Raw genomic sequence first — 16,544 nt, 5'->3', positions numbered from 1 at the left:
GGGCACAGTGAATTGAAGGGAGCTGCGGACAGAAGCAGGCACCCAGGAGAGCTTCCCGGGCCCCTGCTGTCTCGGGACCTCGCCACGATGGGGTGGTGCCAGGAGATACTTGGAGGTCTCCTCTTCAGGTTGGCTCGATCTGGAAGGCTCCTCTGCAGGCCGTGCCGCTTCTCATAGCAGCACATGCGGGCGAGGTGTGGGTTTTCCCCTTCAGGAAGGCTTGCACCCACTTTGATGAATTACTTACCCTGCAGTCCCTCCAGCTCACCCCGCCCTCTTCTCCCAGTCCTGGTCTACATAAATGTGGCCCCCTGGGAGTTACCGAAGAATCCACATGCATTCATCTCAAAAAGTGACCAGGGCCCTGAGAGAAGCCGTCCTCAGTGATGCTCTGCAGGGTGACTCAAGAGGCACATCGTGGTGGGTTTGTGTGTACGTGCACGCACACGTGTGCGCTGTGTATACAGCAGGTGGAGAGAAGCCATGTGGTTATGTTTTTGCCACATGTAGCCTCCTAAGTGGTTTACTGAGTCCCACCAGGGTCCTTGGTACTCGTTCTGTTTAGGTGACAATTATGAATTTCCAGGTAGTACTCGATGGCTGGAATTAGAAACCAGCTCTGTGCTTAAGACCTCGGAGGAGCTACCTTCCACGGCTGTTCTTGTTTTGTTCAGACTCATCGAGCAGTGGCAGCCATTGCCAAAGAGGCCAGAATGCTTTACCCAAACCTTCTGCTTGGGGAAGGAAGTTTTCTTCAAATAACTCCCTCTCTTCCTAAACCTATGCTCACTCCACTCTAAGGATTATGGGGGTGGGGGGAGGGCTCCCTGCCCTTTCCTATGGGGGGGTGCAGAGTAAGGTCTCTGGCCGTAGAGATGTTTCAGCTGAGTCTGGGCAACTCAGGCAAGGGTGAGAAAAGAGAAATTGCGGTGACTTGCTAAAACTAGGTTACCCCTGAGGTCTCACTCAGCTTGTAAATTCTGTAACTCCGAGATGCTGAAGGTCCTTTAGAAAGTGGCTTTCAAAAATCTCAGGGCTGACTGTTGAGAATACCATCTGGTAGGTCCCTGGTCCTCCTTTATACTCAGCCAAGTGATTGTTGTCATGGCAACAGAGCTGCTCCTGCAAAGGCTTTTCTAACAGCATATAAGGGGATGTGAAGCTTCCTGAGATTCTTAGTAATTATCTTATAAAAAAAATATGCTCGGAATATTGTGAACATTTTAATGGACCCTCTTCCATGCTAATGGGGATTTTTGAGGTCCGTTATCAGCCCCGTATCTTCAAACAAAAAGACTCAATTCTTCCTTATTTTTCTTTTGTGTGCGTTCTTACCTGGAAGAAGACTCACCCTCTTATTATTCCTCAACGGCTTGCATGTAGTAGGTGCTCAAATATTTCATTTGAAAGGTTGGCAGAATAGCCAAACATTGGTCTAAATATTCTTTATCAAATTAGCATTTAGATATGCTTTTTCCCTAGACGATATTGAACCTTAAACCAGGCAGGACTCCCAGAATTCACAGCTTTTCCATCCAGAACTCCTGTTCCCTTTTGTCTTCACATCATGGCAGAGTGGATCCAGGGGTGAGTCTAATACTCAAAACGAACCTCTTAGCACCCTCTCCTGGGAGCTCAGATTTAGCTCAGCTCTTCAGAATAGGATATTATCCAATTATTAAACTTTTCTTTTTTTTTTTTTTGGCTTTTTTGGTTTCCTTTATCTGCAAAATATCTATTGAGTCAAAGATGGGTCATGTATCTTGTCAGACACTGGGAATTCAGGGGTGGTTCAGAAACTGTCTCTGGAGGTCACCTATCAATGGGGGACACAGGCCCAAGAAGTAGTAAACCCAGGACAGTGCTACAAATGTGACAACGTGTGTATATGCGTGGGAACGGGGAGGTGAGCTAGCGATCACCTGGCCCCCTTATTCGCTCCTTCCCTCCATTATCCCATCCTTAAGTGCCAGTGCTGGAGGCCTCTGAACTGCTAGACCTGTGCAAGGCAGAGGAGAAACATTACTTCACGCCCACCTTTTTATACTGGGTCCTCTGTAGGCTTCTTATTGTCCCGGGCATGGGAGGGATGGAGGCCAGTGGGAACTGAGGACCACGTTGTGACCCGCTCTCAGCTTCCATTGAGCCACTTTGCCCTCAAACTTTGCCTTGGATGCTCCCAAGCCTCCTCTTTTCTCTGGACCCAGAGTTGCCGTTTCTCTGTTGGCAGGAAGACATCTGGCGAGGGTGGGGAAGCTTCACCAGCAGGAGCCTGTCCCAGCAAAACCACCGTGTCCTATGGGCGTGCAACATGGTGAACACTCAGGTTCCACGTGTCTGTCCTCCCTGTCCAGGGCACCTGGTCCACCTGCATTTCACCTGGCACGGTCTGCGTGGCGGTGGAATTCTCAGGGAATTGAGGAGAGGAATAGTTTTGGGACCCACATTACTACTGCTTGACCTTGAGACTCAGTTGGGGAGCTAGGAACTAAAACCAGTTTGTACCCTGTATGGAGGATGGGAGGTCAGGGCTGGCCTGGCTTGTAGGGTCTTAAGGACACATTGGTTGTGTCACGCTGCTGCTTTCTTGCCACCTGGAGCCTTAGACCTGCTTTCTCGGTTTGGCTGTAAGAGTCAGCCTCCTGTTGGCTGTACCAGGGTTAGAGTTTCAATTACTCTTAGGTCAGAAACCATCCAAACATTCATTCAGAAACCGTTGGGGGAAGGTACGACTCGAGATAGAAATTGAGGGGAAGACACTAAGATGGTAATTAAGTGTTTGAATGATCTTAAGTGAATTTGGCTGGGAAGTTAGCTACAAAAGGGAACTCTGACTGCATTTCCAGTGTCACGGGTGTAGTCTCGGCCTAAGTGCAACCACTTTTCCCTTGGAATCTTAAATCTTAACCTCTCCTGATGGGTTCCTTATTACAGGGATGGGTGGGGTGTGGAGTAGGGATGGAGAAAAGAGTGGGGAGGAGGGAGATGTACTAAGAGAATTGGGCAGAGCCAGTGTTACGGGCCTAGAACTTGAAGCTTGGCATGTCTGTGAGGTCCCACTTCGTCAGGTTTGTTGAGCACCTACTATGTCCAAAGATATGCACTTTATGTGCTGTTTTATGAGAAACACAGTGTTTGTAGAAACCAAGGGATGCTGAATTCAGCTAAGCAGGGATGGCCGTTTCTGGGAAACGCTACTTCAGCGGCCCTTCCTGGGATGGGTCAGTAGCTGAAAGGGTGATTTGGGGAAAGATTCTTCTGGCAAGTAGGGAAGGGTCCTCTGCACGAATAAATAACACCCCAGTGCCACAGGAAGCTTGCAGGAGGTGAGGCATGCTGAGACAGCCCATGCCCACCTGATCCCAGGGCCTTGCATGCAGACCAGCCTGCTCACACACAGTTGAAGTGGCGGCAGTGTGGTTTGAGTCTGGCTGATAACACAGATGTCTGGGTGGCAGGGTTTTAATTTTCCTTCAGTCACAGGATGGGGCTGGAGAGCAAAAGCCTAACTTCTCATCCACCAAATATGTTGCTACATGTTAGCAACAGTGAGATGTCTTCACAGATGGTTACAAGTTCTAACTATGGACTCAGCCCTGGATGCAAATCCTGAATTCTCCTGTGCAACCGTGGGCAAATTACTTAACTTCTCTGAGCCCCCTTGTCCTCATCTGTAAAATGAGGATAATAATCCTTACCTTACAATGATACCTATAGAAGGAGTATCATGAGATTTTAAAAATTGAATACAGTGTGCTTGCAAGTGCCTGTTAGATTGCCAATGCTCAGTAAATGGTAGCTACTCTTAATAATTTGGAAAGCAGCAAGATTGCTTCCTGAGAGATGGTAAAGTCAGCACATTCTGGCGTAGTTCAGGGAGGTATAGAAGCCCCTTAAGAGAATAGAGTAGCTCTTAGGCCAGCAACACACAAGGGTAACCTGACTCTAGATACTGGAGGCTTTAGGATAAACTGTCCTAAGGATAATCTCTGTTACAAGGGCTCTGGTCACCAACAGAAGCAGAGCCAGAGGAGCAGCTTAAAGAGGCATCAAGGGTTCGCTTTCTGGGGTCTCAACCCTTTGGGGGAGACGGGTGCCTCAGGCTCTTAACTCTGACCCCTAAAACATGAACTGCCCTCCTCTGCTTCCATATTCCTCAAGCCACCTTGAGATTTATCCCTGAAAGCCGCCTGGGAGGTAATGCTCAGCTCAGTGGCTGTGAGCATCTTATCTGCCTGACAGTTCAATTTCATGTGCTAAGAAAACGACGTGTGGTTTTGCACATCAACCCACATCTGCTTTGCTGGCACGTGTTGGCGTCCTCGAGCTGCTCAGGCCTGGCTCCAGCGGGAGCGTCTTTCTGCACCCATACAGCAGAGGCAGACCCTGGCAGCGGGAGTTCATGGTGGCAGATGTCGGGGAGCCGGCGGCATTTCCCAGGTGACACTCCCGCAGTACTTTGCAACCGGGCGCCATTCCATCAGAAATGAAGGTGGAGAGAGTCCCTGTCGGAATGCCTTTGCTCCTACTAGGGTTTTTCCTAGAAGTGCGAGCGTGTCCGTGTTTTTGTGTTTCCATATTACCAGTCTCACTTCGCTTTTGAAATAGCAACATAAGAAGAGGAATATTGCTCTTTGTGGCTGCCAGTGCCGTGCATGCCAGAATCTTGTGCGTGCTGGTCTGAAGCCACCAGATGGTGGTGGGACTGTGTGTAGTTTTTTTTTCTTTCTTTCTTTCTTTCTTGTTTCCTCTGCTTTTTGAAAAGTCGTGAAGTGGGAGAAGCTGGGAAGTGTGAGATTGGCTGAACGATTGTCAGCTGATAACAGTTGGCAGTATCTTCCACCCCGCGTGTGGGCACAAGGGCATCTTCCCAAAACCTGTGGCCGATCCTCCCCAGCATTTGTTGCATGCGCAGTATTAGGTGCCCCATGAATACCAGCTGGATTGTCCCACACATCTCAGCCACATACAGGAGCCCAAGAATACAGTTTCTGAACAGGAAGCTCTGCATGTTTTTCTCTTCCTTGAGGATGGAAGCACGTTAGGACTGCCATTGTAGCAAAAGGGAAGTCAGGCTTCCTTTGTCCAGGAGATTTCCGGGTTTATTTTTGAAAATCTTTTAAGTTTTTCCACTTTTGTCCTAAGTAACCCTCAGAAGACAAAGGGACAGATCCTTCCACGCTTAAAATATTATTCATGTTTCTCATTCGTTCGTTTCCTTGAAATCAAATTGTGTATTTGTTGCAAGAATATTTCGGTGATGTAAATAGCACATACAGAAATGTTTGGATAGTTTTGAAACCATTTTCAGGACCAGCATAAGGTATTTGGATATTCTTCAGTGATTTATGGATGACCAGTGTCTCTACTGAGTGGCTGATATAAATGATAGGTGGTCTGTATGGTAACTCGTAATACCAGGAACTAGTTGTTTATCCCTTTCCCTTCCCTTCCTGTAGTTAAACAGATACAGGGCATTAGATGATGCCACCTCTCCGCTGTCCATCTGTCTGCGCCCAAGAATAAAAATAAAATGCTGAGGAAGCCAGAAGAAACAGTTTGGTTTTTTGATATTCTTAACACCCTGCATGCCTCCTTAGACCTTTAATGAAAATGACAGTGCCCCCGACAGGAACCAGCCTTCTCACAGGGACACAGTGAAGGACATGGATGCATTTCCCTGAGCAAGAGAAACGGCAGTGGGTGAGGGACTCCTGAGGGGGCACCCGGAGCTTCTCTGCTCATTAAAAGCAAGCGTCGGGTGCCGAGCAGTAAGGAACCACTGGTTTGTTGCTTGGTGAGTTTTCCGAGGCACCTCCCAGCCCTAAGGTCACCCTGAACTCTGTGGCTGCCGAGTTTAGATGAGCTGCATCCCAGGAGGGCAGGGGGTGTCTCCTCCGCTGACAGTCCAAGAGTCAAGACCACAGTAGCATCGAACACAGCAGTGTTTGTGGAATATAGGAACGCCCCTTGTCTCTCCTCCAGCATCCCAGCTGCCATAAGATCATTTTTCTTACAGCGGTAAAGGGGGATCATCTAATCCAGCCTGGAGGTCACCTGGAAGATCCGCTGCCTAGAGCCTCAAGCAGGTGTGCCGGCCTCCACCTGAGGTCCTGCTGGTCCCCTGCCTGGAGTGCCCGAGGGCTCCCTGCTGACCCTGTTGCTGGTCTCACTGTAGGGGTCCATCTAATGGCCTTTTGGACTCGGTCCCTTGGACTGAACATTTGGGTAAAGTGTGGTCTTCGTTAACTGGGCGTCATGGTTGAGCCTCTTCGGGCATCAGAATTAAGTTCCCTTCTTTTTTTTTTTTTTTGCGGTACGCGGGCCTCTCACTGCTGTGGCCTCTCCCGTTGCGGAGCACAGGTTCCGGACGCGCAGGCCCAGCAGCCATGGCTCACGGGCCCAGCCGCTCCGCGGCATGTGGGATCTTCCCAGACCGGGGCATGAACCCGTGTCCCCTGCATCGGTAGGCGGACTCTCAACCACTGCGCCACCAGGGAAGCCCTGGCCATTTCTTAAGTAACTTTAATTCAAAATAATCAATATGCCAGTGTGGCGCATTTGGGGGCGGCCCACCCTGAGCCCCAGCGGAACAATTCTGGCTTTGTTCCTTTGTACTCTTACCTTGCCTTCTGTGTACCCATTAGCTAGCTCCTCGGGGAAGGGCGATATTAGATGCGGGAAAAGTGAGGGCTGTCACACGCTGGCTAACACGTCATTGTGGATGGACACTCCAACCAGGCCTGAGCTAATTACTCTGGCCTTTGCCTTTTTGTAGGACTTGGCTGATTATTGCTACATCAAAGCCCTACTTAACTGGCCCATCGATGTAACCAGGGCTCTTTATTTTCTCTATGAAATATACCAACCCCTGCCTGCAACAAGCTCGAAGCTAAGTAGGCTTCTCTCTGTGTCCACACACTTCTTCTACCTGAGCTGTCAGCTTAACCAAGGGTCAGTTGTGTGTGTTCCCAAACCTGTATGTGCCAATTGTATGTCATCACATTATTTAATTATAAGGTACATAAATCTTTGGGATAGGAGTGTGAAAATCAAGATTGGTTGTTTCTGCAGAATAAGTGGAATGTTTAGGAAGATAAAAGCGAGTTGCTTTTCAAACAATATATATATTGCCATCAAATTAAATATGGATGAGGCAGTTGTGAAAGATCGGTGACAAAAATCGTAAAAAACAACAAAAAATCTAGGATACCTCAGATTGGTTCACAAGAAGCCCCAACTGGAAATTACAGATGATGCATTTGGGATGTGGTATTTATATGCAACCAAGATGACATGAAACACCAATTGGCATAACCATTTTTTTGGAGTACAGTCATCAACATTTGAATCTAAGCAAGTTAGACCCTTCCCAAGGTCACGCAGTTGGCGAATGGGGGAGCTGGGCTTTGAATCCACATTGTCTGGTTTCAGAGCCAAGCTCTAAACCCTTTGGCTCCACTGCTTTTCCTCCAGACCCTCACGCTAATTCGGGAGATGCCAAGGAGTTTGTGCTAAGACTCCAAATCAGCCACAGTGGGAAAGCGGCTGCTTTGGACGCTCTGCAGCTTGCAGGCTGCTTAGGGTCTGCCTGTCACCCAGGTGTGTGGCACAGAGGAGAGCGAGGGTGGGATACAGCTGTTATGGTGCCCCCAGGACTCTTTTGGGGGTCAGTGGACAGGCGAGGGAGCCCACTTACACCTCAACAGGTAAGATTGGGTGTGGATAAACCTATGTTTTGGAGAAAGATTTCTGATAAAAATATGTCACGGGGCAACCTACAGTTGTATTTGATGTTTGCTATGTTTGGTGGTTATGTGCCTGGGAGCATGGCCACCTCTCTTAGATCTTTTAAACTTATGAACAACTGGGTGCAGCAAGCAGTTTCACATATCCACAGAGAGAGAGTGCCTGTCAGGTTAGGTGTGCTTGGTGCCTGTTTGGTGTCCAGAGTCACAGATTTTCAGAGACGCTTCGGGGCCGACAGTGCATCGCTGGCTGGTGTCCAGGGAGAAGTCACAAGCCATTGAGTGGTTTGAGGTCAATGTCTTACTCCCCTGCCTCTTGTTGGCCTCACAGAGGAGTTCTCCTAACTATACAGATGGTGGCACTTCTGTGCTGAGATTCCGCCTGCCGTGGGCTTTGGGCTCTTTCCTAATCCTTTGAGTATTCTCATGTTCTGGACTTGAACACATTCTGCCTCTGGTTGAATTCCTGTGGCCCTAAGTCTGTGGGTGAGGGAGTTTGTGCCTATTGACTTTGTGGGGAATGTCAATTTCGTATTCTGAAATCAGTGTGTCTCTAGTGGCAAGTGGAATCTTTTCTTCATTGTGGGGACAGGAGTTGCCTGTCTGAGGTTGTGAAGCTGGGGGTGGGCAGCCAGCTAATAGCTCCCATAGCAGCTGCCGTGACAGTGGAGTGTGTCAGTTGAGGCTTCCCGAGGTCCGGCACCGGAATCAGCGACCCCTCCTCGTGGGTGGACACGTGTTCCCCTAGGCCAGTGCTTCTCATCGGGGGTGATTCTGCACCCAGGGGACGATTGACAATGTCTGGAGACATTCCTGGTCGACTTGACTTGCGCGGGGGAGGGCTAACCAAAACATCCTCCAGTGCCCAGGACAGCTCCCTCAGCAAAGACGGATCTGGCCCAAAATGTCAGCAGTGCTGAGGTCAGGACCTGCCCAGGGTGGGCCTGTCCCTGTGACCCTCTCCCCTGCAGAGGTTTCAGAGAGCACTTTCCCGTCCAGGGGTGCCGTCTGATTCTTTTTTTTTTTTTTTTTTTCTTTTTGCGGTACGCGGGCCTCTCACTGTTGTGGCCTCTCCCGCTGCAGAGCACACACTCCGGATGCGCAGGCTCAGTGGCCATGGCTCACGGGCCCAGCCGCTCCGCGGCATGTGGGATCCTCCCGGACCAGGGCACGAACCCGTGTCCCCTGCATTGGCAGGCGGACCCTCAACCACTGGGCCACCAGGGAAGCCCCATCTGATTCTTAATTAGCCTCCCAACATCAGTGCTCAGAGGAGTGGCCAAGATGCACAGCACCTTATCGTAGCCGTGCGCTTCCACCTGGGCACTTCTTACACCTCGCTTCCTCCAGCCCTGACCCCTCCTGCAGCAGAAGCTGAGCCTGAAAGAACAGCTTTTCAAGCCTCGTTCACCACCTGCACACTGTAAACCCCAAGATGGCCTGTCCATTAGTCCTCTGCTGTGTGGGGAGATGGACGCCACCTGCAAGTGAGGCAGCGTGGAGGGATGGGCGATGCCACTTGATGGATGCCACTGGCCTGCCTCTGTCTGCAAAGTCACTGTGGCAGGTGGCAGTCTGGAGGGTGTAGCCGTGTCAGGCTTTGTGGGGGAAGGAACAGTGGGTCATTGGCTCTCCTCTCCTTATCCCCCCACTGCCTGTATCCTTCCCCAATAGGCATTAAAAGGTTTATGTTTGTATATGTTTATGTAAAGGTATTATGTTTGGGACTTTAATGCGTCTCTTTGTCCTCGGTGGAGAATGCCTCCAGCTTGTCGTGGTGGGAGAGAGCCTTCCGGTATCCGTAAAAGCAGGGCTTGGATCTTAGCTCTACCGCTTACCAGTTCTGTGGCCCTCAGCCAATTAGTTAACCATCCAGAGCCTCAGTTTTTTCCATTTCTAAGATGAGGACAATAGCACCTACCTCATAGGGCTGCTGCAGCAATCACTTTCCCTGCACCATTTCATAGCAATCTCCCAGCCAGTCTGTGAGCCCCTCCAGGGTTAGGTCTTTGTCATCTTTGGAATCACTTTAATCCTTGTTGTATGGTAGATACTTATTATGGGGCGTGTTGTATTCCCCCCCAAAAGACAACTTGCATTCTAACTCCCGGTACCTGTGAATGTGACCTCAGTTGGGCATAAAGTCTTTGCAGGTGTAATCAAGTTAACATGAGGTCATTAGGGTAGGCCCTAATCCAATACAACTGGTGTCTTTATAAGAAGAAAGAAATTTGGACACAGATAACAGGCAGAGAGGAGAATACCTTCACATATGTCTCACGTGAAGACAGACACACAGGGAAATTGCCATGTGAAGACAGACGCAGAGACTGGAGTGATGCACCTACCAGCTGTGGATGGCCAGCAACCACCAGAGCTAGGAAGAGGCAGGGAAGAATTCTTCCCCTGCAGGTTTCAGAGGGAGCAGGGCCCTGCCGACACCTTGGTTTTGGACTTCTAACCTCCAGAATGGTGAGACAATAAATTTTGGTTGTTTTAAACCAACCAGTTTGGGGTACTTTGTTACAGCAGCCCTAGGAAACTAATACAGTGCTGAATAAATGTTTGTGGAATTTGTGTCTTCACGTGCAAAACTCATCGTATTCTGCCCCCATGTTCATACTTTGATAGTCTAACCTCCAGCCTTTTTACTTCTTTCTTCCCACGGATTATCTCCTTTGCAGATCACCCAGTTTTGATCGTCAGCTGATTTTGCACTAATTTATCATAAAAACCTTTGCTTGTTATGGGAGAAAGTTCTTAACATGTATCACGCTGAAAAGAATGAAGATTTTTGCCATAAAGTATCTGTGCCTCTCTCAGCAGCGTGTGATGGACTTAATATTTCCTTTAGCCACGGGGTGGTTCCTGGTGCTGTGAGGAAGCACGAGGCTGTTGCTCCCTTCCCTCTTCTTTAAACTGGCAAAAGAGAGAACCAAATCAAAGTTGCTTTAAAAATAAGGAGATGTGTGAATTTGCAAAACAGGAGCCCCAGGTCTAGGAGAGCAGGCTCCCCACTGTGTTAATTTGGCAGCCCAGCGAGGTCACTGGAGGCTCGGGCTCCTTCTGTGTTCCGTCCACAGGACGTGCCTCCTCCTAAGGCAGGTGTCCTCACGGCCAGAATGCTGGCTGACCACAGCAGGTGGGCAGCCTGCTTCCAGTTCATGACCTGTGGGGTCTCTGCGGTGTGTTGATCTTAAGATCAGGGACATTGTCAGGACTTCCCTGGTGGTGCAGCGGTTGAGAATCCACCTGCCAATGCAGGGCACACGAGTTCGAGCCCTGGTCCGGGAAGACCCCACATGCCGCAGAGCAACTAAGCCTGCGCGCTACAACTACTGAGCCCGTGCTCTAGAGCCCGTGTGCCGCAACTACTGAGCCCGTGTGCCACAACTACTGAAGCCTGTGTGCAGCAACGAAGACCCAACACAGCCCAAAATAAATAAACTTATTAAAAAAAAAAAGATCAGGGACATAGGGACATTTTCCCCAAAGGCCTCCGCATCAACCTCTCTATCTTTGTCTCATCCCTGAACCAGCCACTGCCAAAGGGGATGGCATTAGATCATTGGCCCTGATTAATCCTCTGGGGAGGAATAGACGGACTCTGGAGAGTGGATCATAGTGCCCTGTGCACTCTCCCCAAATTAACAACTCCTATTCATCTTTGGTAGGCAGAATAATGCCCCCCCAAACACCCACGTCCTCAACCCCAGAACCTGTGAATATGTTACTGTACATGACGAAAGGGGCTTTGCAGATATGATTCAGCTAAGGATCTTGAGATGGGGGAGATTATCTTGGATTATTAAGGTGGGTCCAGTACAGCACAAGTGTTCTTATAAGAAGGAGGAAGGAGGATCAGAGTCAGAGAAGATGTGAGGACACCGACTTTGAAAGTGGAGGAAGGTGCCAGGAGCCAAGGAGTGCAGGCGGCCGGTAGAAGCTGGAAGAGGCAAGGAAACAGGTTCTCTGGGCCTCCAGAGGAACGAAGCCCTCCTGACAGCTTGATTTTAGCCTGGAGAAATTGATTTTGGACTTCCAGTTTCCAGAACTGTAAGATAATAGCTGTGTGCTGCTTTAAATTAAAATATTGATAAATTTAAATTTAATATATTTAAAATTTAAATAAATTTTAAAATTTGGTAATTTATTACAGCAACAATAGAAAATTAGATAAACAACAAGGTCCTACTGTATAGCACAGGGAACTACATTCAATATCTTGTAATAACCTATAATGGAGAAGAATCTGAAAAAGAATATATAGATATGAATCACTTTGCTGTACACCAGAAACTAACACAACATTGTAAGTCAACTATACTGCAATTAAAAAAAAACAAATACACCATTGTTTCTCCAGGCTGACCTTGAATCCGTATAGACCTTTTGTAAGATAATAAGGATCTTGTATTTATTTTGAGTCTTCTATTGTGCGCCAAAGATGATACACAAATATTTATGTGTTAAAGACAAACCCAGTCCCTTGCTCCGCCTCCAGGTATAGCAAAAAAGTGCTCTCCGAGTGGTCCATGTTGGTTTCTTCAGTCTGTACTAGTGCTGGGTGCAGGGAAAACAGAAAACAAGTAAGATCTTGTCCTTACTCGCAAGCTGCTGAGTACATCGCAGTCATTTGATTCCATAAATATTCTCTCTGTCAGCTCAGAGCTCTTCCAGATGTCGGCTCTGGCATTGTAACTAAAGCCAGCTTCCTCTGAAGCTTTTTCAAACCTGCTGATTTTTTTTTTTTTAGTTCTTAGCAAGGGGTCAGGAAGAGCAGAAGACCCTGTGAAGCACATCCATGGATGGAGCTGTTTTTAGAGGGCCCTCCCTGCGTGGCTGAGATCAGCCGCAGTGCTGATGGCTGGGTCCCAGGGTCCGCGGAGGATGTCAGCTGCCTGTCTCCTGCCCTCGTGCCACTTGGACAGAGACGCTGCGATTTGGGAGTTTGCTCCGGTTCTTCATTTCCTTCTCTCACAGGAAGCCCTGTGCTGCAGAGCACAGTGGTGGGTTGCACACAGCATGTTGAGAAACTGCTTGTTCTCATCCCACAGTTCAGCTGTTTCTGGGAAGCCTTGGGCTTTCCTGGGGATGATAAATGACCAGTGGCAACATATGAAAATATCTGGGAAGCTACCAGAAACCGGGAGCAGAGAAATGGGGTGAGGGAGCTGAGCTTTGAGGTAATCTTTTCCAACTGCAGCATTTTATTTTGAGGAGACTCAAACTCACGAGTAATCAACGAAGCAGCTCTGGGTCACTGAGCTCTGTGTAACAGCTTAGCAAAGATTGGAGCGTAGCTCCCGTGGTGCCAATTCAACAGTTCTAGGCTCAGGAACAAACATTTGAGAGCTGGACCGTAAAGCCTCAGCATCCATAAGAGCGTGTAGTTAAGTTAGCTGAGCGGAGTGTTTGGGGTTCCTGGCTCTGCCCTTTGTCTGTAGTAAGTGCCATGTGCTGAGAGGTTAAATGCATGGACTCCGTAGATTTGGGCCTGGGATAGAATCCCACTTACGAGCAGGGTGACGCTGGCCAAATTACGGAAGGCTTTTTTCCTGTCTGGGATGATAGTAACACCAGCACACCTGGGCTTGTTGGGAGGATTAAATGAGCTCACGTGTGCACAGCACTCATCCCAGAGCCCAGCACATCCTCAGGTCTCTACAAACGACTCACTTCCTGGGACCTGCACCATCGCTCTCCAGCACTTTGGGTGACTGTGTGCTCGTCCATTGTGTGGCTATGTCCTAGGGTTTATTCAACCTGCTCCCTAGAATGGGATGTTATTTCCAGTTTTTACTGCCATAAGCAACATTTCGGTGACTGTCCTCATAGGTAAAGATTTGCTCTCACCCTTAATTGTTTCTTCTGGTAAAATTTCTAGGAGTAGAATTGCTGGGTCAGAGAGGGGGCTTGTTTTTAAGGCATTTCTTGATAAAAGCTGCCAAATTTTCCTCCAGAAAAGTGCTAGTTTACACTCTTACCAGCTGTGAATGAGTGTGCCAGTTTCCTTGCGTGGCCGGGTTATTAACTTTTAATTAAATGAAGGCCCAGGAAAAATAAGAGATATTTCCCTGCGGATTAAGTGTTCCTCGTCCTTGCTTATAAGCAATAAAGGCTGAAGGACCTGAAATGAGCCCAGAAGGCAAGTGGCTCATGTGAAAACATCGCCCTCTACTGGTTTTCCCGGGTGGAGAGGTGCAAGCTGCAGTGTAGATGATTGAGCTCCAGTGGTCACTAACTCCTGGCAGGTGCCGGGAGTGTTAGGGCAACATTTTACACTTCTGGCCATTTAGAAAGTCAGCCTCAGATGACCTTTAATTCTTAGTCAGTTTCTTTTACAGAAGTGCTTCTCAACTGGGGGAGAGCTTGCTCCCCAGGGAGCCCTTGGTACTGTCTGGAAACATTTTTAGGTATCACAGGCTGGGGGGCTGCTACTGGCTTTTGGTAGGTTGAGGCCAGGGATGCGGCAAACCATCCTACAACGCAAAGGACGGCCCCCTAACAAAGAATCCTCCTGCCCCTATGTGTCAATAGGGTTCAGATTGAGAAACCCTGTTTTAGAAGAATGGAAGAATTGCTCCAGAAGGCTTCTTTTCAGACTGAAATAAAATATAGAAATATTAAATAGGTATCACCAGACGCAAAAGGGAGGGGATATGGGAACATATGTATATGTATAACTGATTTAATTTGTTATAAAGCAAAAAATAAAAAATAAATAAAAATATAAATAAATAAATAAATAAATAAATAAATAGGTATCACCATTATTACTTTATTTTTTGGTTCTGGAAACCTGATCGTTTTGCAGAATAAAATGGAAAACAGGTGGAAGTGAAGCAGCACACTGGCATTTCTAGGAGAGAAGGCAGAGTGGAAAACACAGCCCGTAATAATATCACAAGTACTAATAGGGGAGGGAATTTTTTTCCTATTAACTTGATTTGGTTAAACCTGCCATAAATTCCTGTGCTTTCCCTTGAAGGCCTTGTCTGTAAAAAAAAATTAAATAAAAACAATGGTTTTGGGGACACGTTTCCCTCTGATTTCATGAGCCCCAGTGTTTTCATAACATTTGTAATTGTGTTTTCCAGTCTCAGTGCAGAGTTACCATCTGTAGATGCAGTCTGCTTCCCCCTCCTCCACGCCCAAGTAAATGCTGATTTAAGCATTGTTTCTAAGGGGAGCAAGGAAGGGAACTTCAAAAATAATCTTAGAAAAGGGTGTGTCTGAAGGGAAAAGTATGACAAGAATTTCAGGGACACTAAGCTGTATTTCAATTTGCTGCGTTTGAGGACTTCTCTCTCTGGTGTTACCCAAACCCATCAAAAAACATACCCTGCTCTTTCATCTTGCTTAGCCCTGCTCTTCTCTACATGACTTGTATTCTAGAATATGTGGCTTTATGGAGTGGCTTCATTGGTGGTTCTGAATATGCTAAGAGGATTATTTTGCCAGAAGTGGAAAAAATAAAATAAAACTACAGCTTTCCCCAGATATCAGATACTATATCAGATACTATATATATATATATATATATATATATATTTTTTTTTTTTTTTTTTTGTGGTACGCGGGCCTCTCACTGTTGTGGCCCCCCCTTGTCAGAGCACAGGCTCCGGACGCGCTGGATGCGCAGGCTCAGCGGCCGTGGCTCACGGGCCCAGCCGCTCCGCGGCATGTGGGACCTTCCCGTACTGGGGCACGAACCCGTGTTCCCTGCATCGGCAGGCGGACTCTCAACCACTGCGCCACCAGGGAAGCCCTATCAGATACTATTTTAATCATCTTCCTTGAGAAGTATTTTTCAGACCCATGAGTGGGTTGTAAAATCAACTTCTGGGTCACAATCAGCATCAAAAAACCAAAAAAAAAAACAATAGAAAATATTAGAGGGTATCGTATATAGTAAAGGTAGCTTTTGTTTTGATGATGATTTCAAGATATGTAGCCATATATAAATGTTTACGTCTGTGTACACAAGCCTGGTGAGAAGTCTGAAAGACCGTGGCTTGGGTTTTATAACATGGTGAAGTCTGGCTAGTTTAATTCTTTCATTCTCTCTTTAAGGATCTCAGTGAGTCCTACTTGTCTTCTGTCCCTCATGTTTGCTTCTGTTGCTTTTGCAGGTGGTACCAGGGAGATTGGCTCGGCCTTAACCAGGATGTGCATGAGGCATCGGAGCATAGAAGCCAAGCTGAGGCAGTTTTCCAGGTGAGGACCATGCTTCTCCCAGACCTCAGACGCCCTTGCTGATTTCAGGTTAAGGAAGCGGTGAGACGCCCTTGCTGATTTCAGGTTAAGGAAGCGGTGAGACATAGCATAACTCGCCTCAAGCAGCGCTGGTTTCCCCATAACGTTAAAGCCCCGCAGACCATCTCTCATCACAGCCCGTCCGTCTGCTCACTCACTGAACAAGTATTTGGCTGGGCATCTGCCAGCAGCGGTCTGGGCCCTGGGGGTCCAGTGAAGGACCAGACAGCCTGGGTCCCTGCCTCATGGAGCCTGCACTCCCCTCTGGGATCTTCTCTGTGTGTCTCTCCTCACGCTTCATCAGTGTGAGGCGCCAAGCACCCTGCTGAGACCTCTGGGTCCCCCACCCCTGCAGGAACCTCATAGGAAGAGGAGCTGCCGTCCTGGAGAGTGAGGCGTGCACTGCCGTCCTGTTACCCGGGACCTGTGTACGTCCTCCAGGCCCGCCGAGGAGGGCGGGGGTGGCTCCTAGAACCTTCCACACTGCCAGTCTCTTGTCTGTTTCACAAGCGTCCAGGATGGGTAGAAATGGCAGTG

The 16,544-nt window shown here is 48.2% G+C and overlaps 1 protein-coding gene across 7 annotated transcripts in view; it reads left to right on the top strand.

The window, feature by feature from the left end:
- Window positions 1-16,544, top strand: part of MTSS1 (MTSS I-BAR domain containing 1) — a 165,724-nt gene that overhangs the window by 113,265 nt on the left and 35,915 nt on the right. For all 7 annotated transcript variants that reach the window (XM_060116310.1, XM_060116307.1, XM_060116312.1 and 4 more), the window contains exon 4: window positions 15,884-15,968. In XM_060116310.1, the coding sequence (XP_059972293.1) occupies window positions 15,884-15,968 (85 nt within the window). The remainder of the gene's footprint in view (window positions 1-15,883; window positions 15,969-16,544) is intronic.

The sequence above is a fragment of the Mesoplodon densirostris genome, chromosome 13 (genome assembly GCF_025265405.1).
Source record: "Mesoplodon densirostris isolate mMesDen1 chromosome 13, mMesDen1 primary haplotype, whole genome shotgun sequence".
Lineage (NCBI taxonomy): Eukaryota > Metazoa > Chordata > Mammalia > Artiodactyla > Ziphiidae > Mesoplodon > Mesoplodon densirostris.
Note: the sequence above shows the minus strand (reverse complement) of the source record. Positions and strands in the feature narration are given on the sequence as shown.